General features: G+C 53.5%; 1 protein-coding gene and 1 long non-coding RNA gene across 12 annotated transcripts in view; one reads left to right on the top strand and one right to left on the bottom strand.

Moving 5' to 3' along the window:
• The window catches only part of CD6 (CD6 molecule), a 46,052-nt gene extending 25,726 nt beyond the window's left edge, over nt 1-20,326 (top strand). The window contains exons 1-13 of one of the 9 annotated variants that reach the window (XM_085010041.1): nt 5,609-5,822; nt 6,893-6,961; nt 7,879-8,226; nt 8,786-9,097; nt 9,837-10,139; nt 11,327-11,392; nt 14,164-14,304; nt 14,658-14,756; nt 16,101-16,217; nt 17,890-17,961; nt 18,175-18,432; nt 18,714-18,815; nt 19,319-20,326. In XM_085010041.1, coding sequence (XP_084866167.1) covers nt 5,762-5,822; nt 6,893-6,961; nt 7,879-8,226; nt 8,786-9,097; nt 9,837-10,139; nt 11,327-11,392; nt 14,164-14,304; nt 14,658-14,756; nt 16,101-16,217; nt 17,890-17,961; nt 18,175-18,432; nt 18,714-18,815; nt 19,319-19,383 — 2,013 coding nt within the window. In that variant the 5' untranslated portion in view covers nt 5,609-5,761 and the 3' untranslated portion in view covers nt 19,384-20,326. Of the gene's footprint in view, nt 1-5,608; nt 5,823-6,892; nt 6,962-7,878; nt 8,227-8,785; nt 9,098-9,836; nt 10,140-11,326; nt 11,393-14,163; nt 14,305-14,657; nt 14,757-16,100; nt 16,218-17,889; nt 17,962-18,174; nt 18,433-18,710; nt 18,816-19,318 lie in introns of those variants that run through there. The other 8 variants (XM_085010040.1, XM_005660834.4, XM_005660833.4 and 5 more) reach the window with 8 other exon arrangements.
• Nucleotides 16,372-26,267, bottom strand: part of LOC110259252 (uncharacterized) — a 67,975-nt gene continuing 58,079 nt past the window's right edge. The window contains exons 1-3 of one of the 3 annotated variants that reach the window (XR_014836581.1): nt 17,860-17,961; nt 16,638-16,673; nt 16,373-16,507 (exon numbers count right to left, since the gene is read on the bottom strand). This is a non-coding gene — a long non-coding RNA (uncharacterized LOC110259252). Of the gene's footprint in view, nt 16,508-16,637; nt 16,674-17,859; nt 17,972-26,267 lie in introns of those variants that run through there. The other 2 variants (XR_014836582.1, XR_014836580.1) reach the window with 2 other exon arrangements.

Genomic DNA, 26,267 nt, shown 5'->3' with positions numbered 1-26,267 from the left:
TGATGAGAGGCTAGAAAGCACGTGGCCTTAAACTTGGGTCCCTCTGGGTCCTGGAAGGCCTTTGGAAGCCTAAAGCCAGCCGGGTGGGGCAGGCACTGGAGGGGAGAGAACTGTGTATCCTTCCTGCATCACGTAATCTTGTGTCATGGTCTCCCTCACAGCCTTTAAAACACTTTGTCAATATTTTTTTATTTTTATTAAAACAATTTTTTTTTAGGGCCACACCCTGGGCAAATGCAAGTTCCCAAGCTAGGGGTCAAACCAGAGCTGCAGCTCCAAGCCTACACCACAGCCACAGCAACACGGGATCTGAGCTGCATCTGTGACCTATGCCACAGCTCATGGCAACACTGGATCCTTAACCCACTGAGTGAGGCCAGGGATCGAACCCACATCCTCATGGACACTAGTCAGTTTTGTTACCACTGAGCCACAATGGGAATTTCTTTTGCAAATTTATTTTTATTTTGTTGTTGTTGTTGTTTTTGTCTTTTTAGGGCTGCCCCTGCGGCACATGGAGATTCCGGCGAGGGGTCGAATTGGAGCTGTTGCTGCTGGCCTACGCCACAGCCACAGCAACACTAGATCCAAGCTGCGTCTTTGACCTACACCACAGCTCACGGCAATGCCAGATCCTTAACCCACTGAGCAAGGCCAGGGATCGAACCCACAACCTCATGGTTCCCAGTCGGATTTGTTTCTGCTGTGCCAAGACGGGAATGCCTGCAAATGTTTTTAATATGCTATATTTTCCTAACCAATTTCCAATTAGTTGTCTCCAGTGGTTTTTTTTTTTTTTTTAATACTATTAGAAATAACATGGCAGCCAGCTTTTTATCTAATAGGCAGCATCTCAGGATGCTCCACCACACTGAGGGCCCCTGGCTTCATTATCTCGATTAATCCTCACACTAGCCAGCCACAGGGACGCTTGTTACTTCCATTTTACTGAGGGGCAGGGAGGCTCAGAGAGGCCAGTGGTTTGCTTGACTCACACAGTTAGAAAGGGGCTCAGTTGGAAAAATGAATCAACTTTTTGGATTGATTCCAAATCCAAAGGAACCGAGACCTTTCTAACTATGAAGCGTGGACTCTAACCACAGCGTAGTGTGGAATTCCAGATTGTCTCCTTAGGATGGGTTCCCAGAAGTGGAATTCCTGGGTCACAGGGACCTGGTTTGTTGGGTTTTGTGCTCAAAACACTTGACAGTGGAGTTCCCGCTGTGGTTCAGCCATAAAGAACCTGACTATATCCATGAGGATGTGGGTTGCATCCCTGCCCTTGCTCGGTGGGTTAAGGATCTGGCATTGCCGTGAGCTGAGGCGTAGGTCACAGACGTGATTTGGATCTGGTGTGGCTGTGGCTGTGGCATAGGCTGGTAGCTGCAGCTCCAATTTGACCCTGAGCCTGGGAACTTCCATAAACCTCGGGTGTGGCCCTAAAAAGACAAAAACAAACAAACAAACAAACAAACAAACCCAAGAAACAAAAAACGAAAAACTTGACATTGATATTGATATTGACAAGAGATAAAGATGTGCTTCTGGCAGGTGACGAGTGCCACACTCCCCACACTGGTTCCTCTTGTGCGTCCCTCCCTTCAGGGCTCTGTAGCCTCTCCCCAGGGTACCTTCCCCTCTACACAGCATGTCTCCATCCATTGTCCGCTGGGCAAGCGTTTTTTTTGGCACTCACAAGCTCCTCGGTGCATCTGATGGAGTGGGATACACAGGGGCTGTGAGCTGCAGCCAGTGTTTTGCTCACCCCCATATGGGTGTATAAGATGTGACCAGGCCACTGTTCCAGCAGCCCCACCAGGACCTGAAACACTCCCTGCTGCCTTGCTCTGACAACTGGGCTGGCCAGCTGGGGACTCAGCTGGGGAAACCCCCCCCTTTCCGTTGGTGTCTCTGTCTCCTCCCTTCCTGGGTCTCTCACCTCCTGGGAGTCCCTGGAAAATTCCACAAGCCCAGGTGACCCAAAAGGGGCCCAGTGTCCCGTTTTCTCAGGCTCAGGGCCAGGTTTCTCCGCAGTGCTTTCATCTTTCCCATCCTCCGTCTCCTTTGCTTCATCTTCCCCTGGCATCTTTCTGTTGCTCCTCTGCCAACATGCTGTTGCATTCTGCTTGGGACCAGCCTAAAACTGCCACCTTCCTGGGCTGGGGGTAGCTCTCCCAGCCTCTTTCTCTACCACCAGAAAACCCTTCCCTCCATCCCTCTGGGTCCATAACTTTCCAGAATATGGGGCTCAACCCAAGATGGCTTTCTGGGCACACAGGTTAATTTCAGGTGGTAAAGGAACTAAGCAGTAAGTAACTCTGAACCCCGTGATAAGAAAAATGTTTGATTTTCAATGCTCCATCATCCTTGACGATCCTCTCAGAGCCTCTATTTGATGATGCTGTGTCTGTCTTTCCTTTTTTTTTTTTTGCTTTTTAGGGCCGCACCCATGGCATATGGAAATTCCCAGGCTAGGGGTCGAATTGAGCTACAGCCGCTGGCCTGCACCACAGCCACAGCAATGCGGGATCTGAGCCGCGTCTGAGACCTACACCATGGTTCATGGCAACGCTGGATCCTTAACCCCCTGAGTGAGGCCAGAGATTGAGCCTTCATCCTCATGGATACTAGTCGGATTTATTTCCACCGCACCCCCCTGGGAACTCCGGATGGTGCTGTGTCTTTCAACATTTCTAATTTGGCTTTATTTCTGGTATACTTATTTTTACCATTGTCTTCTATTTGGGGCAAGCAAGACAAAAAAACCTGTTGACGTTTTTATATTTTTAAATTTTTTTGCATGTCTACCTCTGTACCTAATTTTATATAGGTTCAATCATGTGTAATCATCTATACACATGAATTTTCTAAATACAGCCTTTTATCTTTTTTTTTTTTTTTTTGACTGCGCCTGGGGCATGTGGATTGAACCTGTGCCGCAGCAGCGACAACACGAATCCTTAACCCACAGCCCCACCAGAGAACTTTCATCTTTTTATTTCATGGCTTGTTTCCTCTCTCTCCTTCTTCTCTTCTCCCACTGGCAGGACTTACCTCCAGGACCAGCAACCTGATTTGCAGGGGGCAGTGCAATGTGAAAATGCAGAACCCCTTGTTCCAAAATTATTAGACAATTTCAAGATGGAGATGGGATGAGTTCTCACTGTGGCACAATGGGTTAAGGGTCTAGCTTGTCTCTGTGGCTTTGCTGGTTCGATTCTTGGCCCAGTGCTGTGGGTTAAAGGTCCAGCGTTGCCACGGTTGTGGCATAGTTCACAGATGCAGCTCGGATTTGATCCCTCGCCCAGGAACTTCCATATGCCATGGGTGCAGACAGGGAAAAAAAAAAAAAAAAAAGATGGCGATGGGAATTTTAGGTGTTTTTGTTTGTTTTTTTTTGTTTGTTTTTGTTTTGCTTTTTTTAGGGCCACACCCATGGCATATGGAAGTTCCCAGGCTAGAGGTCGAATGGGAGCTATAGCTGCCGGCCACAGCCACAGCAACTCTGGATCTGAGCTGTGTCTGTGACCTATACTACAGCTCATGGCAACGCCAGGTCCTTAACCCACTGAGTGAGGTCAGGGATTGAACCTGCATCCTCATGGATACTAGTCAGATTCATTTCTGCTGAGCCACAGGGGAACTCTGAGATGAGAACTTTAAAGCAAGTCCTGGATCCTTCTAAAGTGCAGGGTTCTGTGATACACAGGTCACAAAGCCCCGGAGCTGGCTCTGCTCTGTCCTCCCCTTGAAGCCCACCTTTTAAATTTACCCATGTGAGTAACCTGGGCTGCCTTCTCCCCTACTTTCCTCCATGTTCATATAATCACATGCCCATTCATAGGAGGGCTTTTTGGCATTGTTGTATCATATTACATGCTATGCATTCTTCTCCGCATTTTACTTCCCTATTCAACACAGCATGGAAATCCCTCTAAAGGGTGTAAGTCTATTTTGTTCTTTATAAAGGCTGCATAAAATGCCATGCTGTAAATGGACCCTATTTTCTGCAATTTTCCCAACAGATAGGCATTCACTCTGCTTCCAATTGTTTGCTGTCCAAAAAACTGCAATGAATGTTTTTATGTTCGGGCATCTTTGTGTTGTAAAGTGAAGGCACAGGACAGGCACTTTTCCAGAAAATTGGTTGCAGCAAAAAAAGTAAAATTGAATTGAAAGACAAGTGTGAGGCAGGGGGCCAGGCAAAGGCAGAAACCAGGTCTGGGAAGTGCCGATTCTGCCCTGGGCCCTCCGTGAACTGAGGCCTGGATGGAAAGAGGCTGAGTTGTAGCTTCTGCTTTTGTTCCTGAGGCACAGAAGCCAAAACACAAATACCAGGCCACCTTGTTGGGATAGGGGGACAGGAAAATGCTTGTGACACAGAAAACAAACTCTGGAGTCTATCTGGTGTCAATGACCTCGAAGCTGGTGGCTCCTACTCACGCTTTCATTTAGTCAATTGATTGACAATGTGTCGGGTACCCTGGAAGACGCAGGGCTGGCCCAGCCTGTGTGTTTTCATGCATGAGAAAGGGTTTATCTGATACATAGAGAGGTGCATAGAAGTGAGCTAGAGCGGAGTCACAGCCACGGATACCCTTACGTATATATGAAAACACCTGCACACAATGGTACACACACTGTCACAACCACGCACAGCCCACAATCTCTCTCTCTCACACACAGCACACACTACAGCCAGCACCCCCATCTCCTCATCCTCCTGTCCCTCCCCCTCCAGCACACGTAGGAATAATAACAACTACGCTGGTGCACTGGGACCATGGCTGTGGGAACCCAGATTCTAAAATCATAACTTGGGGGCATCTGAATTCTTGCTCTGAATATCGCATTAGCCACAGAGTTTGTGCTCTGAATGCGGAATCATTTCGCCTTCAGGGGGTCAGGTTGGACAGCCAACCTGATTAAAGGCCGGATTATTTCTGAGTGATGGAGTGGCCCATTTGGCCGGAGAGCTGGGTCTGCAGGGGTGTGAATGTGTGTGTGTGTGTGTGTGTGCGTGCGCGCACGCATGTAACCTCATCCACGTGTGAGTCCATGGACTGTTGTCAGGTGAGGCCGAGAGTGTAGCAGCAGTCATGCCTGACTCTTCAGCCCCTGTATCAGTCAGACCAGCCCAGGTAGTCAAAGATAATAAATACATCTCAAAATCTTCGTGGCTTAACACTATAAAGGTTCACTTCTTACACAAAATTCGAGGGGGGTCGACATCCCCCTTCATCTTGTCATTGCATCTGGAATCCAAGGGCTCTATTTTGGCCACAACAAAGCAGAAAGGGATCTAGGAGGCTCATTACCTACCCTGGCCCAGCAATGGACACACATCCTCCTGTCTAGACATCAATGGACCCCAACCTAAGTGCAGAAGATCCCAGAAATGTGGAGGAGTTCCTTTGTGAGCGCTAAGATTCCAGCCACAGCCCTCCTTTTGTGCTTCTGCAAACAGGAATATCATTGCCTGGCATGGAGCTTTTTCCTTGGAGACAGTTCAAATCCTGGCTCTGCCACTTGCTAGCTCGGCCGCCTCAGGCCACGTGTCAGCCAGGGTCCCAGCAGGAAACAGGTGGCTCACTCAAAATAGGAGTTCGAAGGGGTCTGATTTAGAAAGGAGAATGCAGTAACCAGGAGCTCGGAGCAGCTGGGCTGTTACCACCCTGAATCCAAGGAAATGAGACCAGGGAGTGATGAGTGAGACCCAGAAGGAGAAAGTCAAGGAGAGGTGACCCCTTGGAGAGGACCAATGGCCTTCAGATGCAGGACGAAGCCTGCCCAAGGGGTCCTACCTGGAGGGAACCAGGGAGGTAAACACCATTATTCTCTTCCCTTCCTCCTCTTCCCCCACTGGCTGAGCCCAACAGAAGCCAAAGGAACCGGGAAGAAGCTGATGTATTCTAAACTGGTCAGCCTCCCGGGGCAAAGTGGACAGAGGTTCTGGAGGGACAAACGGGCACAATCTGGCACAGAGAATTGATTTCTATTCTTCGGGCCTCCCTATCCTAATTTCTAAAAAGTGGGTGCTAATACCCACCTCACTGTATTGTTGAAGCAAAACGGAATGACATACGCAACCCCCTGGCATATTATCGGCCCTTGGCACATGCTAATTTCTCAGTGCCTGAAAGGACTTCACAGGTCCGTGCTTCTCCGCTCAGGATGTGCCAATTTCCCTCAAATCTAGTATGAATGTCTCAAACAAATTTTCCAAACAGAATTTTTTTTTTTGGCTAATAATAACTTCTTCTATACATGACATATTTTACAAGTATTGCCTCCTTTTAGCCTCATGATACTTTCCTAAGTGTTATTGCCAACGAATTGGAACTCTGGCCAGGAGCAGTTAGTAACCTACCCACGGTCACTCAGCCAGTAAGCGGGGCTGGCTCCAAAGCCACAGTCATTCCTCTGTGCTCTCCTCTGATCTCTGAGGATGCGTGCACAATGAGTAGGCAAAGTGGAGGATGGTGCAAGTCCAAAGCTTGAGAACATCCCCACCCTGAAGGGAGGTGGGTACATTCAAAGTCGAGGACCATGTCTTACCAGAGGCCCCATTCAGGCAAGACAGGCTGTAGAAAGACCTACCTGGAGTTCCTCTTGTGGCTCAGCAGTAACGAACCCGACTTGTATCCACGAGGACCCGAACAAGCTCTGTGGGTTAAGGTTCCAGTATTGCTGTGAGCTATGGGGTAGGCTGGCAGATAGAGCTCTGATTGGGCTCCCAGTGTGGGAACTTCCATGTGCTGCAGGTGCAGCCCTAAAAAGACAAAAAAAGAAAGAGAAAAAAGAAGAAAGTGTCCCCTGCCTTTCAAGGCGCCTCTGTGCCCTCCATGCCTAAGCTCACTCACCCACCATGGCTGTTGCTGGTTAATTTCAGGTCTCCCATCTCCAGCCCCATCTGGCCAGCCCAACACCACCAGTGCAGAGAGCCAGTCCTTGGATCCAGGTGAGAAAACAATCTTACTGGGGTCATGGTCAGCTTTCTGAGCCCAAGGGTGTGGTTTCCCGGGGTGATGGGAAAGGGGAAACGGGTTCGTCTGGTACCATGGAGGCTCCCTAACTTTAGACAACACTTCTTCCTGACCCAATGCCTGAAGCTCACCTCTCTAGATTCACTTTGAGATCTCCCTTTACCATCTTTGAGAGGCCATTGATAAAAATCATGGGCAAGGTGTTAACAGCGAGCATCTTAAGGGGATTTGTCGAGAATAGGCTGAAGAACTCTTGGTAGGGGTGGTTGGGTTCCACCAGGTGGGTCCTTGATTAACTCAACATATATTTAAGGACCTACTCTGTGCAAAGTTGTCTGCAGCCCTGGACAAAAATAGGAGGTAGTTCCCCAAGGAGGACCTTCTGGGGAAGAGGAGCCACCACCCACTGAAGCAGCTCGTCTTCAACTCCATCGCCAACCCCATGTCCACCCTCCAGGTCTCCAAGGTCACGAGGACTGCCTCTATGGTAGACCCCTCAGAATAGCAGAGGGGCCTGGGAGGGGAAGCATGGCACCCACAGTACCATGGAGAGCCTCTGAACCCAGGACTCTGCCCTTCTATCACACAAGGGTGCCCTTGAAGACAGAGTCAAGAGAGAAGGGTTTGTGGGAACCAGGCCCTCCAGACCTAACCCATCCCAACCCTTGGTCATCTTCCGCCCTACTGCCCCTGACTCTAAGGAGGACCAAAGGGTCAAGGCAAGAGCCAGCCCCGTTTCGCAGACTGGAAGGCTGAGGCCTAGAGCTGGTAGGATGTGTTCAAGGCCACGCAACAGATTAGTGGTGGAGCCCTTGGCAGCTTTCTGCTCTCACCAGCGTCCCCGGGCTCGGGAGAAACTGAACCCGCTCAGCTGCTGTCTGGCCACTTTCAGGGGAAGTGCTCCAGGTCCGCCTGGTGAATGGGAGCAGCAGGTGCAACGGGATGGTGGAGGTCCGGTTCGGGCTGTCCTGGAAGCCAGCATGCGGGGCACTCTGGAACATCTACGCATCCAGGGCGGTGTGCCGCTGGCTGGGCTGTGGCGAGTCAGAGCTGCTGGAAGAACCCATCCCGCCAACCCCGGAGCTGACACCCAGTCCAGCCACGGGGAACACCAGCTGGGCCCCCAATGTCACGAGGGCCCTGGCGCCCACGATCCGATGCAGCAGCCCTGAGTGGCAGCTCTGCGAGGTGGTGGAGCATCACTGCAGCAACGAAGGGCTGGTCCAGGTCACTTGTGCAGGTACGAAGGGACCAACTCCCACCCTCGGCCCACCCCTACCTTTCCAAGCCTTTAGCCACTGCCCCTCCCTCCAGTCCCCAACCTTGGCACTGTACCCAAGCCTTGCCCTCCAGATGTCCACCACCACCACCGGAGGGCTGCAGCGCTGTGTACCCCGGGTACACAAATAGGCCAGGTTCCCACGGTCCCTTAGCACCCCTGCTGCCCAGCACCTAGACCTGCCCTTCAAGCCCCGCCCACCAGGTCTGTGGCTCCGCCTACCCAGTCCCACCTACCAGTTCCCTAGCCCCTCTCACCTGCTCCACAGCCCAGCCAGCCAGGTATCCAGCTCCACCCCTGGGTCCCTAGTCCTGTCTGATCCTCACCTCCACCCCCCGCCCCCTAAGTCCCCACCCTTGACCTGCAGGGTTTCTCAATCTTGCCCCCTGGGTCACCAGCTCCTCTCACTGGGTCCTTGGTGCCAGGCACAACTCCTGCCCGGTCCCAACAATCCTCCCACCCTCTTCCTTCCGCTCCCTCTTTCCTCCCTTCCTCAAAACCCTTCTCCTCCCAACCCCAGAAAGCCGAGATTTGAAGTTGGTGGGCGGTGGCAGCCCATGCGAGGGCCGCGTGGAGATGCTGGAGCACGGCCAGTGGGGTTCTATGTGTGATGACACGTGGGACCTGGAGGATGCCCATGTGGTGTGCCAGCAACTGAGCTGCGGCTGGGCAGTGCAAGCCCTACCAGGCTTGCACTTCCCCCCTGGCCAAGGACGCATCCACCGAGACCAAGTCAACTGCTCCGGGTCGGAGACCTACCTGTGGGACTGCCCAGGGCTGCCAGGAAACGGCTACTGTGGCCACAAGGAGGATGCTGGTGTGGTGTGCTCAGGTAAATGGGTGGATGCTGAACCATGGTTCTCCAACTCTTCCTGTGGGCCTGCTGGGCGCCTGCAGTTAGGGCTGGAGACATGGTCCCTTACTGGTGGGAGGTCATTGTCCAAGAGGGGAGGGGAGACCCAGACAAATGTCATCCAGGAGGGAGAGCGGCAAATGCCTTGAGAAAGGAAGCCGGGTGGAGTTAAGAGGCAGCAGACAATCTAGAGCTTGGAGGAGTCAGCCTGCCCACCTCCTGGAGTAGGTGACCTTAGATGTGAGGTGCTTCCGGATTGGAAGGTGGTCCCCTGGTTCTGTCTGAGCAGCAAGGGGAAATGGAGGCAGGGAGGCCCTGAGGAGGCTGTCAGCTGTTCCAGATGAGGACAGGAAGTTCTAGTCCAGCCAGGGTGTCTCTTCATGTGCCCGAGAATGGAGAAGGAGGCGGGTCTTGTCCAACAGACATTCTGCTTCAGTGGGTCTAAGGCAGGGGTTGGAATCCTGTGCTTCTAGCAAAATCCCAGGCGGTAACTGAAGCTGCTGGTCCGAGGACCACACTTTGAGCAGCAAGGATGTAGGATATAGTACCAGGGTCGGCCAGAGCTGATGGGGCAGATGGGAGGGGGATTCAGAGGCAGGAGGGAGGGGACACCGATCTAGAGACTGAAGGGCTCTGGGGAAAAGTTTGCATTCATGGGTGGGGGTGGGTAGGGCTTTCCTCCCAAAGGCTCCTGACCTGACTCTGCCCTCCCCCGCAGAGCACCAGTCCTGGCGCCTGACCGGGGGCACTGATCCCTGCGAGGGGCAGGTGGAGGTATACTACCGAGGGGTCTGGAACACAGTGTGTGACAGCTCGTGGTACGAACCGGAGGCCAAGGTGCTCTGCCAGGACTTGGGCTGTGGGACAGTGGCCCGGAGGCCCAAGGGGCCGCCCCATTCCCTGTCCGGCAAGATGTACTACTCATGCGAGGGAGGGGAGGCCGCCCTCTCCGAATGCTTCTGGCGCTTCAACAACTCCAACCTCTGCAGAGAATCACGGGCAGCCAGGGTCCTCTGCTCAGGTACCCTACGTCCTCCCCACCCCACGCCCCCACCCCCAGATCTGGACCAGGAACTCCATCTGTATCCACAGCCTCAGAACTTGTAACCCAAGCTGCAGCTTAGGCTAGATCAGGAATGACAAATACCGGCATCAAAGTGGACCACCGCCCTCCCCGTGCCCAGGCAGACCTTACTAATTCATCAGAGCGTTCTTTTCCCCAGACCCTTGACTCAGCCCCAGAATCATGAATCAACTCTTTTTTTAAAGGCATTCTTAAATGCACAGCAGTGTTGTCTACTGACTGGAATTGGCTCAGGAGATGAAATCAATTTGCCATCCCAGCGCTCTTGAGCATCATACAAAATAACACGAGGAGACACCAATAGTATTAGCGACAGCATCTGGAGCCCCAATCAGGTGCCACGCATTGCTGAACAGTTGGCAGGTATTTCAGCTGAGGCTCCTATCTGCTCTATGAGTTGGGTTTCATGAAGTCTCTGATGGCCCTGATTGTAGGTCACATCATTATCATTATTTTATGTACCAGAAAGGACAAAACTGCTGCCAAAATCAACTCTGGACATGTCAGCAGTTGTAATGATTGATCTCATGACCCCAACTTCAGTGGGGCTCCATTGCAAAAACCAGGAGCATTAGACCTGCACAAACACAGTGTTAGCGTCTCTTACGCAGTTCAGCCACCAGGCTATACCTTCCAGCTCTGCTGATTACCAGCTGGGAGGCTTCTGTCTCACAAATACGTGGATGATGATATGGGCACCTCATAGGGGAGCTAGGAAGTCAGATGATACCCACCAAGGGACCATGTAAGCCCCATCCTTTACTGGTCAAATGATCATGACAAAGAGACTGTCAGCCTCCCAAGTGTGAAGGACAAACCCAAGACTGAATGGAAAACGGAAAGAATTGTAGTCTATAGCAGACTATGCAGAAGGAAGGACTAATTCTGTTATCAGCTCTTGATTTTAACCAAAGAAACTTCCCTGCATTTCATCCATGAGATCCTCCTTAAGTGGGTGTGGGAAAGGCAGGTATCCTCAGCCAGGCGCCCCCAGCCCCTTTCCCGTGGGGACATGCCCCCAGTTCCAGGCCATTTGTCTGTCTTGTCCAGCGTCTGGCACCAGGCCTGGTCACCGCAGGGGCTTGGGCCTGTGTGCTGAGCGAATGAGCAGTGCTTTCTGACAGGTGCCTGGAGTCTGCTCAATCTGTCCACTTCTGAAGCCCCTGCAAGGGATCGGCTGGTCACTGTGGGTAAGTGTCAGCAGGGATGCCGTCTCTTCGAGGTTCAGGCGCATGCGCGCATGTGTGTGTGCGTGTGTGTCTGTGTGTGTCTGTGTGTGTGTGTGAGTGAGCGTGTGTGTGAGTGAGAAGGTATGTGAGTGTGAGAGTATGCGAGAATGAGCATGTGAGTGTTGTGTGTGTGAGAGTGTATGTGTGTGAATGAGAGTGTGTGTGAGCCAGTATGTGAGTGCGTGAGTGGTGTGTGTGTGTGAGTGAGTGTGCACGCGTGTGTGTGAGTGTTGAGTGTGTGAGAGACTGTGTATGAGTGAGTGCACATGTGTGTGAATGTGTGTGTGTGTGTGTGTGTATGCCGCGTGCACATGCACATGTGAGGGAGAGGGTCTGATGATCTGCCCCCCATCCGCCACCTCCAGGCAATGGCCTTGCCTCCCCCGCTGCTCCCCGGACTCTGGGTGCTTTGTGCTCCTCTCACCTCCCCCGCCTCTATCACTGCAGCTCCGCAGCTCCCTGAGTCCTGATATTTCGTGGACAGGAGTCCTCTTGCCCATCTCCTTGAGCCCCCGTCGGGCAGAGGAGGGAGCTGGAGAGATCCAGAGCTGGTCTGATGCCAGCCAGGTCGGGGGGATGCCGAGGGTCAAAGCCAGAGTGTTTAGAAGGTTCCAGGCACTGGCCCGGCACTTTATAGTTATTCTTTCTCGCCCCTGGAATCCTCCCGGCAGCCCCACGGGGGCGGTCTTCTCAGAACCCCTCCAGAGAGGAAGAAGCTCGGGCTCAGAGGGTGAAGTGACAGCCAGTGTTGGGTGGAATTTGCACCCAAGGCTCTGAACACTAGACCCAAGTTGGTCTGTCCGCCAGCTGTGTGTAGCTTGGCCATCTTAGGGGCCAACTCCTGGGGCCCAATCCCCAGCTGTGCCTATGCTAGCTGTGCAACGTTGGGGCAATTTTTAACCTCTCTGAGCCTCAGATCCCTTGACTATAATAATCATTGTACTTCTCTCCTAGCGTATGTTATGAGTCTCCAGTGAATTAATTTTTTATTTATAAAGCATTTATAACAGGGTTTAACATATGGTTAAAAACTGTCTGGGCATTAGAGGTGGTGTTTTTGTTTTTTGTGTTTTTTTTGTTTTTTTTTTGCCACACTGGGGCATATGGCAATTGCCAGGCTAGGGATTAATTATTATTATTATTTTTTGGCATGTGGAAGTTCCCAGGCTAGGGGTCAAATTGGAGCTGTAAGCTGCCAGCCTACACCACAGCCACAGCCATGTGGGATCTGAGCATGTCTGCAACCAACACCATAGCTCACGGCAATGCCAGATCCTTAACCCACTGAACAAGGCCAGGAATCAAACCCGCATCCTCATGGATACTAGTCAGATTCATTTTCCATTGTGTCACAATGGGGACTCCCAGGCTAGGGATTAAATGCAAGCAGCAGTTGTGACCTATGCCACAGCTGCAGCAACACCAGGTCCTTAACCCACTGTGCCACAGGGGGAACTCCCTGAGCATTAATTATTCTTATTTATTGATTATTTAGTCCTGGCCTGGAGCCCCTTGGCAGCAGTGGCCCAGACTCACAGGCTGTAACCTTCCCTCACCTCCTGGTTCCCTCTGTGAGACCCTCTCCAGAGGAAACAGAGAAGCACCAAGTCCTGCCAGAGAACCCGGCAGTGGATGAGGGCATGGAGAGGAAAGGAAATGCTGGGGACAGTGCAGGCTGTAGCCACTCTCAGAATTGCAAAGAGAGACTCCACCTCCAAGGACCGCACTCCAGCCCTTGGTCCAGCAGCCCCTCCCACAGCCCACATTCTCTGGTCGCCCCTTGCCCCTCACAGCCCAGCGTCTCCCTTGCACCTGCTTCCTGCTGCTAAATCCAGTTCCTATCCCAGCCCACACCGGCCCATTTGCAAACAGAAAGGGGGAGGGGAGAAGATGAGGACGGCAGGGAGGGGGTTATCTCCTAGGGGGAGCAGACCCTGCCTCAGTCCTGTGATGCTGTCATCACCCTTCATCCAGCCCTGTGCTCCACATACTCCAGGCCTTCAGCACTGAGATGGTTCATGTCTCTGGGATGATGGGGTTCCAAGCACCCGCCTCATGGCAGCCTCCATCCATTCTCTGCCTAGGGGTCTCTCAAGTGGGGGTGGGACCAAGAGGGAGGGGAAGACAAGAAGTCAGGCCAGGGCTGCAGCATGGAATCATGGCCCGCATCCCTGCCCTCGGGGGGCGCATGTCTGGTAGGAAGGATGCCTCTGGGGGCACAGAAAGAAGGTGCAGCTCTCCTGAAGCTACTCCCTGCCAGCGGAGCCTCAGAGCCACCTTCTCCGGAAATCCTGCCTTGGTCTTCCCCATGGCGAATCAGACATCCCTTGTAGCAGGGCTCCACACCTGTCTATACCTTCATCTCGCAGAACTGGATTGAGTCAGCTTGTTGATTTTCCCACTCAATAGGGACCCTCAAGTCCGTGGATGCTGCTGTCCTCTTTGTCTCCCAAGAGTCTAATGCCTGGTACATCAAGGGCGCTCAGTAGTCGTTGAGCAGAGAAAAGTCCCTGTGGACTAGGAAGTTTCATTCAGTCAATTATTCATTAATTCCATATGCATTTCTCAGGCACCTACTATATACTGGGCAGATGGGAAATTTTGAGAAAAAGAAGGGAGAAGAAAGATCAGTCCACAAGGGAAGTGGGTCAGATGCAGAGGAGAAGGAGAGAGGAGAAGGGCAAGGAGAAGTCCATTCCTCTTTCTCCCTGACTCGGGCTTCTTGCTTCCAGAGCCTTCTGTGATGGTGAAAATAAAGGACTGGACCTCTCGAGAAATAATGCTCCTCATCTCCTGCATCATTCTGGGAATTCTCCTCCTTGTCTCATTCATTTTCATAGCCTTAATCCTCTTGAGAATTAAAGGAAAATATGGTAGGTACAGAATCCTGGGAGTCACGGGAGAGGCCCAGGGATGAGACGAAGCAGGCCAGAGGCGTGGTCCTCCCGGCGGGGGGTGGGCGGGACGTGAGCTGTGGGAGACCCCAGCAGGAGTGGCAGTGATCCAGCCATGACCATCCAAACCTGGCCCCAAGAAGCACCTCCCGATGGGAGGGATTTTCCCAGCATGCCTAGCAGAAGCGGTCCACAGGAGGACCACTTCTGTGTGTGTTTGTGTGTTTGGGGCCGGGGGAGGTGAGAAGGGAGGTGTCTCCATGAGAATAGAACTAGGAAGACTGGGAGGGGGCAAAAAATGACCTGTAGAATCTCTCCCTGCCCTCCCTCAGCCCTCCCCCCTATGGTGAACCACCAGAGCCTTCCCACCACCACCCCGGCAGGGATGGAAAGCTGTCAAGAGGTCCCCATTACCATCGCCAAAGAAGAAGGTAGGATGTCAGCCACCCTGCGGGCGGGGAGGGCTGGGAAGGACCAGAAGGGGATACTTTCTTGACAGTCCGTGCTGCTTAGGTCAAAGCAGTGCTCCGGCGGGAGATGAGACCTCTGCCAGCCCTCTAATGGTTGCGAGGCCTTGAGAAGGTCCAGCCTCAGTCTGGGCCTCGATGGGGAGATGACCTTCCAGGGCAGTTGTTCTAGAACTCTAGGCTTTCAAATTCTGGACCAAACTAGGCCCTTGGGAATTTTGGACCTTGGTTCTCAAAGGAAAGTTCTGCTCTGCTGACCAGCCAGTTGGTTTATGACATTTTCGTCTCTTCCAACGTCCTGCCCAACCCACCTCCCTGCAGAGCCCGATGAGGATTTTCCTGGAACGTGGAGTTCCTGTTGTGGCTCAGGGGGTTAAGAACCTGACATGGTGTCTGTGAGGATGCAGGTTCAATCCCTGGCCTCACTCATTGGGTTAAGGATCTGGTGTTGCTGTGAGCTGCACATAGGTCACAGATGTGGCTCAAATCTGGCATTGCTGTGGCTGTGGTGCAGGCTAGCAGCTGCAGCTCTGATTTGACCCCTAGCCTGGGAACCTCCATGTGTCTCAGGTGCAGCCCTGAAAAAAAAAAAAAAAAAAAAGATTTTCCTTGAACATAATTTCATGTCATATTTTCCAAGTGAAAAAAAAAATGGGACCAGCCATGCTTTTTTGATGCTTTATGGGGTGTGTCTCTTGAAAGTCTTGTGAAGAGGTTGGCTTTTAATCACATTGCATTAAGAATCTATGAAATCCCCTTGATTTGGAAGCGTTCAAAGACACAAACACCAATACAAAACTCAGCCAAATAGCATAAAGATTCTTCGCACACAGGATCCCTATATTCAAGATGAGAATATGAACACAGAACCTAGCACAAGGGTAGGCCCAGAGCAGCTGCTCACTGAATATTATGGTCTGGAGGCCAAGAGGCCCGCTGCCTGCTTCTCTGGGGAATGTGAGACGCTCTCTGTGCCTCAGTTTTCTCAGCTGCACAATGGGGACACATGGAATTACGATGAGCATCAAATGAGCTAATATTTGCAAATGTTGCAATAGTGCCTGGCATGCCCTGACTGCCAGGTACATGCTGGTTAAATACATAAATGTTATTTCATTCCCCCATGTTTGAAATGGCCAAGGGGGAAACTTAGAAAACTGAGGCCTGATGATCGTGACAAGACGGGCTGCCTGGCACCCCGCCTGCCCTTCTATAGCTGGTCCTCCCCACCCATGCTCTCTGCCGCCTCTCTCTAAGCTCTTCAGCCCCCTGCCTCGCCACGGCACCCCTCCTCTGTTCTCTCCCCAGTTCCCAAGCTGCCCATCCCGGTCCAGGCCCTGCCCCCCGAAGACTCCGGCTCGGACTCAGACTATGAGCACTATGACTTCAGCACCCAGCCTCCCGTGGCCCTGACTACCTTCTACAGTGAGTGCCTGGGCCCGGCCTCCCGAGGGCCCACCCGCCCGAACCAGGGAGAGGGCGCAGCCCTGCTGGGGGACCTGCAGTAGGCTCCTCCCGGGGACCCCTGCCGGATGAGGGGGGCACTGCCCTCGCTGCGACCGCCGGACCGACCCTCAGTGGTCCTGCACTGACGTTTTCACAGATGTCTGAGGTCGCAAGGCATTTCCACGTGGTCTCCCTTGCTCTCGTGTTAGTCTGTGGCCAGGCAGGGTCTCAAGACCAGTCCCTCGACATTCACCTAGACGTGGCGGCGTCTGTGTAAGACAAGAGGGACTCTGGTTCAGATGGCTTCTTGCACGCTCACACCCCATCTGTGCCCTATCCTGCCCCCTCGCCTCCTCCCCACCGCACTCCCCCGCCCCCACCCAGGAGCCCAGCTCCCACCTCTTAGCCAGCTTCTCCAGCTCTGCTCTCTGCCTGCTGGGGATGGAGGAGGAGGAAAGACAGCGCTCAGGCAGGGCCCATGAAATGCCAGGAGGTCAAGTGAGGGCAAAGAATCTCACATCTGTGGCAGAATCCCATGGGAGTTCATCAAAATTTCCTTAGCTCCACCCAGGACCTACTCAATCAGCGAGGATGAGAGTCTGGTTGTGTGGGACACAGACTCCAAATGACAGGGTCTGAAGACATTGGAGGGGGGCAGCCTCCTTCTTTCTGGCTACTCTGCTGTCCCTAAGATGTTGCCCTGTTTGCATGGCCCAGAATGGCTCACCACCACGTCCACATGCCAGCTGGCAGGATGGAAAGGCGAGGGATGGCCTACCCTGTAAGGCAGGATGCTGGGGACGCCCACATGAATCTCACCCACTTGCCACCCGCCAGCACCTGCAAGAGAGGCAGGGAGAGGAAGCCTCTGTGCTGGGCAGCTGGGTGTCCAGATAATGGCCAGAGATCTCCTACTGCAGAAGGTGGGGGATGGATGTTGGGGACAGCAGCCATCTTTGCCCCACCTGCCAAACCAGGGTACCTGGGGGCCATGTGGATGATTCTGCTCCGCTGGGCCAGGCTTTGGAAGCCACAGAGATGAGTGTCCTTAGAATCTGAGATTCTGAGCCCAGGCATGTAAGCTGCAAGACCAGGAGTCCAAAATCCTGTGGCACTGAGACTAAAACTCAGTAGTAACAGGTTCAAAAGAGCTGTCTCCCCGATTCTAGACACTGCAGTCCTTGAGATGCTAGGAATCTGCCTCTCTTTGATTCTGAAACAGAGATGTCCAGGATACAAAGATTCCAGACCCTTGGCTTCCACTCTGGGAAGGCAAGAGGCAGCATCTGCCCTTTTCCTGCCCGGAGATGCCTGGGCACAAGAAGAGAAGCTAAGCCTGTTAATATTTCCTTATGTAGCAGGAGGGGCAGCTCAAGGCAGGGTGGTACAGGGCACTAGGGGTTTTGGCCAGAAGTGGCCTATTCCCGTGCTGGTTTCAGGTCGAGATTCAAGGTCTGCCTGGACTAGGATGTGAGCCTGGGATCTGAAGAAAAACACTAAGCCCTTCCTGAAGCCGGGGTTGTCCTCCCACCCTGTTCAGCCTCAGGGACACCCCCCTAACCCGAATCTCAAAGAACCTCAGCCTCTGCTCCCGGCTCCCAGGATAAGGAGCCTTCCTCACCTCCTTCCTCACCAGCACCTCTGCTTGTAGATTCCCAACGGCACCGCTTCACAGATGAGGAGGTCCAGAAGAACAGGTTCCAGATGCCCCCCTTGGAGGAAGGTGAGTCAGGCTGGGGAGGGACACGGGGGGGCGTTGGTTAGGATGCCAGCCCTGCCTCCAGACTTAGCAGCTCACTCGCCTTGAGAAGCAGCAGCACAACCTCCCTCAACAGGTCCTTCCTGACGTTGACAATTTCCATTGGCAGGAAGTCCTTCTCAAGTCTAACTGAAAGCCCTCTTGCTGCACTGCTTCTTTATCACCCTTCTCTTTTAGGCCCAGGACTGGAAGAAATGCAGGATTCCCAGGTCCCACCTGACAACCCTGGACAATGCAAAGCACAGCCCCCCTCCCTGGGCTCTCAGCAGCCCCCCAGCAAAAGAGGCTCCAGCACATCTTCGGGGGAAGAGTACTGTAACAGCCCCAGCAGCAGGCTACCTCCATGGAACTCTCACGTGTTTTCTTCAGAGCAGGACCCCCTCCTGGAGCCGTCCCCGAACTTGGAGCTGGCTGGCTCCCAGACAACTTTTCCAGGTAAGGTGGGCCCAGGAGGACTGTGCGCCTGCTCCAACCTCCCTGGATGGAGGGAGCATAAAGCTGGGAGCCCTGAGCCAGGTGGAGTCCAGGATTCTAGTCCTAACTCGGCAGCCACTTGCTGTGTGACCTTGGACAAGTCTCTTCCCCTCTCTGGGCCTTCTTTGCCTCAGTTGTCAAGCTAAAGACTTGACTCTCCTTGAAACTTTGAAAGCCTCCCAGCTCTGGCGTTTCGTGAACTAGCCTGGCAGAGGGTGACTGGCTCTGGGGGTTTCCAGCAGCACCCTCGGCTGATGACAGCTCCAGCACCTCGTCCGGAGAGTGGTACCAGAACTACCAGCCGCCGCCCCAGCTCCCTTCTGCCGAGCAGTTTGGATGTGCAGGTGCCAGTGTCAGGGGAGGGGGCCACAGAGGGGGACTGGAGGGGTGGGTGAGTAAGGGTGCTCCGGACATATCAGCCCAAGGGGAAAAGAAAAGAAGTAATGGGATTTTTTAAAACAAAGAAAAATCCGAGGAGGGAGGGAAAATGGATGTGGGTGGGACAGAGAGAGATTCAGAGGATGCCTTGAGTGGAAGTGAGCTCCCCATTAGTGGAGGCATTCAAGCAGAAGCAGCCAGATGGCCCCTTGGGGGAGATGGTGGCAGCAGAGGGGCTCCCAGTGCATGGAGCTGCTCCCAGTGCATGGGAACTACAGCCCTGAACTCCACATATGAGGCTCTGCCCTCGGGACTGAGGTCTGAGGGAGGGAGCCGGCTGTGAATGAGATGATACACAGCATCCCAGGCAGCGGGGAGAGGGATATGGACCCAGATGTTGCTCAGCTCTGTCCCTGCTCAGCAGGGGCAATGACTGGCCCCCACTGACCTGAGTCTCCCGGCCACACAGGGTTCCCCAGACCCCCGTCTGACTCCTCCTCTGATGAAGACTATGATGACATCGGAGCCGCCTAGCCCAAGCCCAGAGTGGCTCCGTGTGCTCCCTCTGGGACTCCTGCTCTGCCTCCTCCCCCTGACCCACCTCCCGCCCTTCGTCCTTCCGGGATCATCCCCCAGGGGCCCAGAGGCCCTCCATCCATCAATAGAAGCTGCCGGCACCGCCCTTCCCGGCCCCAAACAGCAGCCCCAAGGCAGAGGCACTGCCTTGGAGAGGTAGTGAGCGCTCCACCTCAGGAATGAACAAGCAATCTGGACCACCTCTTGGCAGGCCGAATGAAGGGGTTGGACTGGATGAGTCCCGAGGCCCCTTCCAACCCTCGGGTGTCTTGTGCTCTGGTCCCCTGGATCTCTGACACCTCAGGGCCCGGAGGTACTTCCAGAGGTGGGGAGGCCCCTGTGCTGGGGCTGTCAGGCTGCCGTTGCCCTGATAGATGGGTGCAGGGGTTGCGGAAGCCACCAGCAGACCTTGGCTTTGTTCACGTTGGTAACTGCAGCCAACAGGGAGTCCGGTCTTCCTGGGCACAGTCAGCTGACCTTGAGCAGGACCAGTGCCCCCCCGCCCCCACCCCCGCTAGGGCCTGAGACCCGCTCTGCCTCTCGTGACTGTCGGAGCCCGCCGGGGCTACAACCCTGTTCTGCAGTAACCATCCCTGGACAGCCAATCCTTGTTCTGAGTTTCCCAAGGTTTACAAAGAGGGTCCCTAGGGACAGACTCAGAGTGGGGGCAGAAGCCACAGAGATATCTTCCAGAAGGAGCCCAGAGGCTGCGCAAAGCCCGGAGTCCCCATCTGTCTGCTTGGATGGGTGGGCGCCTCCCTAGCGAACACAAAAACATCAGTGCTATTCCTCGAGCCACCGGTGTGTCCACGCAGCCTCCTGGGAGATGTCTGAGGGCTCAGGGCCAGCTTCTGGTGTCTTACCCTGAGTATCCCGAGATTAAACTAATTGCTGAATAAAACCAGGGTGTGGAGCAACAAGTCCTTGAACTCACAGAACCTAGGCTGTGTGTGTGTGCGCGCGCGCGCGCGCATTGGCGTGTGTGTTGGGTGGGGGCATCGAGGTGGAGGTGTCAGGGCAAACTGGAGACCTGCCATGACTCCGCACCGTGAAAAAAGCCTGGAGATGCAAGGACAAACAGACAGGGCTTGTCCTTCCCAGGGACGTGGACAGACGTCATCTGAGTGACGTTGGGCACCACTCCCTCCCTGGTCAGTGGGGCCAGGGTTGCTGCCCTGAATGCATTCCAACTTGGGCTTCCAGAAGCTTCCAAGGCTGCGGAGGGTGAGTGGATTTTATCTCAGATCTGTTTGGCGAAGGCATAGATCCTAGGCCTGGAAGGAGCTGGAGGTGAGGCTGGTGGATATGGGGGGGGGCAATTGGCATGGATTCTTCCAGAGGAATCCTCCACCGGCTCAAAGGCTGGGGTTTTAGCCCAGCTGCATGGACCAGTGCCCAGCTCTGCCTGTGGGGAGAGGGCTGGGGGTCAGGTTCCCTCGGAGCCTTCCCACAGCCAGGGTGGTGGGAGGGCTGCTCTGTGGATCCGGCTGTGAGTGGCTGAACAGGGCCTGTTTTCTGCTTGCTTGTCCCAGAGGTGCAGAGAGAGCTGGTGCTCCCCAGGGCAACTGTCACAGGATGTGGTTGCTGCCGTGATGCTCCCCCCTCTGAACCTTCCCTGTCTGTGGGGGATTCCTAGGGGAGGAGCCAGTGCTGGGATGGGCGGGGCCAAGATCCCCCCCCCCCCTCGCCGGGGGTGATTTGCAGATTTTTTCTGTGGGACAGCCAGGGTTCAAATCCCAGCTCCACCTCATCTGGCTGTGCAGCCTCTGGCAAGTCACTCAACATCTCTGAACCTTTGCTATAAAGTTTGTAAAGCGCACACAGCACCACACAGATGGTGGCAGGGGTTAGGAACTTGGCAATGACTCTTCCCTCTCATTGCTAGGTTAATCCAGAGAGAGGAGAAATCTCTGTCAAAGAAGAAAGGGCGAGAGAGAAGACGGCAATGCATGTGGTCTTGATGCATTGGTGCTGGAGGAGGCTTGTCCCACTCTCATTTATAAAAAAATTTTTTTATTAAAAATATAGCTGATTTACAATGTTCTGTCAATTTCAGCTGTACAGTGAAGGGACCCAGACATACACACACACACAAACACACACACACACATTCTTTTTCTCATATTATCTTCCATTATGTTCTATCACAAAAGACTGGGTACATTTCCCTGTGCGGTCCAGTAGTATCTTGTTGTTTCTCCGTTCTAAATGTAACAGTTTGCACCCACTGACCCCAAACTCTCGGACCATTCCCCTCCCTCCCTCTCCCTGGGGCAACTGTTCTCCACCCCTCATCTTACAGATCAGGATGCTGAGACCTGACAGGGGAAAGGACTGGTCCAAGGTCATCCAGAGAGTTAGGAGACCCTCTGAGGGGTCAGACAGGGAGAAGGTGACACCCTCTGAGTTCTCGTTCATGTCTCCCCAGAGCCACCTCCCATTCCTGGGCCCCTGCTTTCCACACACCCCAGTCTGAGAGATGTGGGGAAGGTCTGAAACTCGTCTCCCTTGCTCCTTCCCAGCCCCACCAGGCAGCCTGGGGGCACCAGGATCACACAGGGCAGAGGACGTTCTGAGGGCTGGTGTCTTGGACCACAAGGCTTCCTGCTGGAGTCATCCTTCTGGGCTGTCCCCGGGGAAGACTCTTTCCCCATCGCTCTGCCTCCAGGGCACTCAGACTGGTCCTTATGGAGCCAGAGCCAAGCCCTGTGCTGGGACTGGAGACTGGACACACTGGCATGAAAGACACCCCACTGTGACCTGAAGGAGCGGGAGCCTGGCAGGGGCATTACAGCCATAAGCTAGTGCACTTACCCGCCACGCTGTATTTTTATTATTATTATTTTGGCCACACCCTCGGCACACAGAAGTTCTGGGACCAGGGGTTGAACCTGGGCCACAGCAGTGATCCCAGCTGCAGCAGTGACAACACTGGATCCTTATCCCTCGGTGCTGCAAGGGAACTCCACCCACCACTTTTTCGAGACCTTGCCTTATCCTTGCCTCAAGGATCTCTGAGAGGCAACACAAAGATGTTCAATGAATGCAGCAGGTGAATCCCGATTTCAGAAACATCGATGCAGGGGAGGGGCTATATCTGAAGTGGAGGAGCTCCAGCCATGTTCTGGTTCTGCACGTACCATGAGAGAATGATGCCCAGGGAGCCCCTGAGCATCGTGGGGGCCCCTGAGCCTGCTGGAGGGAGGCTATCCTGGAAGGCTTCCTGGGGAGGTGATGTGCGAGCTGGGTCGTAAAGGTTGAGTAGGAGTCAGCCATGAGAGTGGAGGGGGTGGGTACTCCAAGTTAAAGGAATAGCATGAGCAAAACAGCAAGAAACTGGGTGCCTTTCAAGGTAAAGGGTAGTCCAGCCTGAGAAAAGAAGAGGCCGAGGATAGCCAGTCTCACATCAGCTCTGTTTCATAGGTGAGAAAGCTGAGGCCCAGAGAGGTTAAGTAAAATGTCCAAGTCACACAGCTAAAAAGTGGCTGCCTTGGGATTTCCACCTGGCTCCAGAGTCTGAGCCTTAACCATGGCACTTCCAGTAGAAACCTGTCCCTGTGCCCACTGAAGCCACATTGTTGGGTACAGAGCCCCAGCCCAGCTGAGCTCTGGAGACACAAGCCTGTCTGTTCACCAACAGCACAGGTACCTGCTGGGTGTAAGGATGCTAAACCCAGGATGGCATAACTCCCTGCTTGGGCACCTGTATGCAGCCAGGCTCTGTTGGTACTGGGGCATCGAGAGGACTAAAACCTGGCCCTTCCCTGAGAGAGGCAGACGCAGAGACCAGCACTTGCAGTATATCCTGTGGGCGTGGTGTTTGACAATGAGGCTGACAGTGGGTGGCGTTTACTAGGTGCCAGATGTGCATTATTTCTTATAACCTCATAGGAGCTCCCTGAGAAGGTATTATCCTCCCTAATTTATAAATAAGGAAACTGAGGCCCACAGAGGTTAAGCAGCCAGCCAGAGGTCACACAGCTTGGCAGGTAGTACAGTTTTTCTACCCAATGCAAAGCCCCAGCGTGAAAGGGCCACACTGCCCAGTGGGATGCATCACGGGCATATTTAAACCACAAGAACTTAAGTGTATCTACTGCCGCAAAAGAGAAAGAAAAAGAACAACGGAGCCCACCATCCCCCTTAGTGAACACACACCCGGGAGGGAGGAGAGAGATGGGGGCTGGGACCCTCTGCTCCCTCAGACCTTAAGAACCATTCGCTGAGCGGGCTCCTTGCCACGTGTGATGGGACCTTAGTTAGTTACTAACCCGTCACATTTTGCACACGTGATGGGCCTGACACGCAAGCCCATCACTTCATCTGGTTGATCTGACTTTGGAGGGAGAAACATCTAAGTTGGTGGCAGCACAGGATAGACTCAAACACGGGAGTTTCACTTCCTAAGCAAAACTGCATCCCTCCTTCCTTCCTTCCTTGCTTCCTTGCTTCCTTCCTTCCTTCCTTCCTTCCTCCCTCCCTTCCCTCCCTCCTTCCTACTTTTAAATAGAAAATATACTCATGTGGTTCAAAACTCCAAACAGCACACAAATGCATATCATTCAAATCTTGTTACCCACCCATCTACCCTCCCCTTCCCTCCCCCCTCCCCAGGTCAACGCTATTGTTTCTCTGAGGCAAATGCCAACAAAGAGGAATAGCTCTTGCTCTCCTTGTCCCCCTGTCCCTTCTTCTTCTTCTTCTTCTTTTTTTTTTTTTGCTTTTTAGGGCCGCACTCACGGCATGTGAAGGTTCCCAGGATAGGGGTCCAATCAGAGCTACAGCTGCCAGCCTACACCACAGCCACAGCAACACAGGATCCGAGGTGTGTCTGTGACCTACACCACAGCTCATGGCAACGCCGGATCCTTAACCCACTGAGCGAGGCCAGGGATCAAACCCGCAACCGCATTGTTCCTATTCGGATTCGATTCCGTTGTACCACGACGGGAACTCCTCCCTGTCCCTTCTTATGCCAAAAAATAAAAATTAAAAAAAGGTATTCTATCCGCACTCCTGTACTCCTTGCTTCTTTTCACGTCTCAAGAGACTTTCAAAAGTAATATTCACCATATTCAGGTTTTGTCCCATGTGCCACCCAAGCAGGTAAGCTCTGCCTCCTTCAGGACTCCAGCATGTCACTACAGAGAATTGTGTGGACAGAGGGGAAGAAGCCACCAACTGCCTGAGTTTGTTGGGGGACACATGACAAAGAGGGAATAAATGAGTTGGCTATTGAAGTATGTATAGGAGTTTGCTGGACAGAGAAGAGAGTGAAGGACATTCCCAGGGGTGACATGTGGTGTCTACTGGCTGAAGTCGGGGAGGTGGGGAGTGCCCAAATGGGAAAGGCAGCTGGGGAGCATCTCAGAGGGTCAGTGTCACTTGTCCAGAAGTTTGGCCATTGTCCTAGAAGCAATGGGGTGGCATGAGTAGTTTCCATGCAGGGAAATGATCTCATGAGACATGCTCTAGAAAGGTCACTGCTGTGAAGTAAAGGAGGGTTTGAGGCAGGTCAGCCGGGAGGTGACCACGAACACTGGTGGCAAGGACCGGGGGTAGCAAGGATTTAAGATGTCTAGAGGGGTCATATACATGGGACATGATTTTCCAACACAGCAGCCTCCAGCCACGATGATAATACAACAGTGACGGAAATATCAGCTTCTGTCCCTTCTTGATGTGTATTTACTACTCATCAGGCACCGTTCCGGGCATAGGACAGGTAGTGATTCATTCCTGCTCACAACAGCCCCACGACGTACTAGTATTATTCTCATTTTATGGGTGAGAAAGCTTGGGATGATTCTGAGTCTTTCCTAGGACTGTCAGCTCATCATGGTGTGGCTGGGCCCTGCTGCCACTCCACGTGGCTTCCCGAGCTGGCCAGGTCCACACTAAAGGCCCATTTCTGTGCTTACGGATTGTAACACTCAGCTGAACATGATTCCATTCTTCGGAACCCATGGTTCATTTGCATCCTTCAGATCTGGGCCAGCCCAGGGGGGAGGCCAGGAGGGAGGCTGGGGCAAGGTTATCTCACCAGGGTCCCCAGCTCCTGTCTGCTCTAGGGGCTGCATCAATGTGCCTCCAAGGCGCTGAGCAGGAGCATGGGCTCAGGCTTCCCAGCCCTGGCCGGGCATCGCCTGCTGGTCCCAACCTTTTCCACTGGAAACTTCACCTCTGAGGCCCGTCTGCCAAGCCACCACTCTGCTCCCCATCCCTCCCTATCGCCCCATCTGTGGTTTCCACTACCGCCCCTCCCCGAAACCCCCTCCATGTTTCTGGAGTCGGGCAGAGGGGACTGGAGCCCCCTGTGGCCACTGGGCATGGATGCCTCTTGGCTGTGGTCCCAGGCTCCCCATCCCAGCTTTGCAAAGATGGGATGGAGCCTCCAAAGTGGGGAGGAGCCAGGGAGACCCGCCAGGGAAGGGATGAATTCAAAGCCACCCCAGTGGAAAGTTCATCTCCCACCACATCCTTCAGCTGTTTACCAGTTTGACGGGGTTCTGCATCCTGACATGAAAAGAGGCTTACCCCTCGCCACCAGCATTGAGGAAGGACAGAAATAGCAACAGAGGAAGACGAAGAGAGAGACAAAGGGAGAGGAGAGAGAGAGCGCGCGTAATGCAACAAAGGAGGCTAAGGGGAGGCAGCGCTGTTCTGAGCAGACAATGGAACAGACAGAAGCTGCCTGCATCCTTTACCTGTGCTTCTTCTGACCGGATGCTGTCCTGAATCCCTCACACCTGGGGTCCCACTTCATCCTCAAACCCTCCCAGGGCAGTAAGGGATGCTAGTTTCCGTTGTCTTCCAGGTAAGAGATGTGAAGCCCAGAAAAG

Source organism: Sus scrofa, chromosome 2 (assembly GCF_054392235.1).
Source record: "Sus scrofa isolate SSC_HxYL_T2T_F1_AM1 chromosome 2, Sscrofa_HxYL_maternal_Yorkshire_Landrace_v2.0, whole genome shotgun sequence".
In the NCBI taxonomy this organism is placed as follows: Eukaryota; Metazoa; Chordata; class Mammalia; order Artiodactyla; family Suidae; genus Sus; species Sus scrofa.
This window is presented reverse-complemented; position numbering and strand designations above follow the sequence as displayed.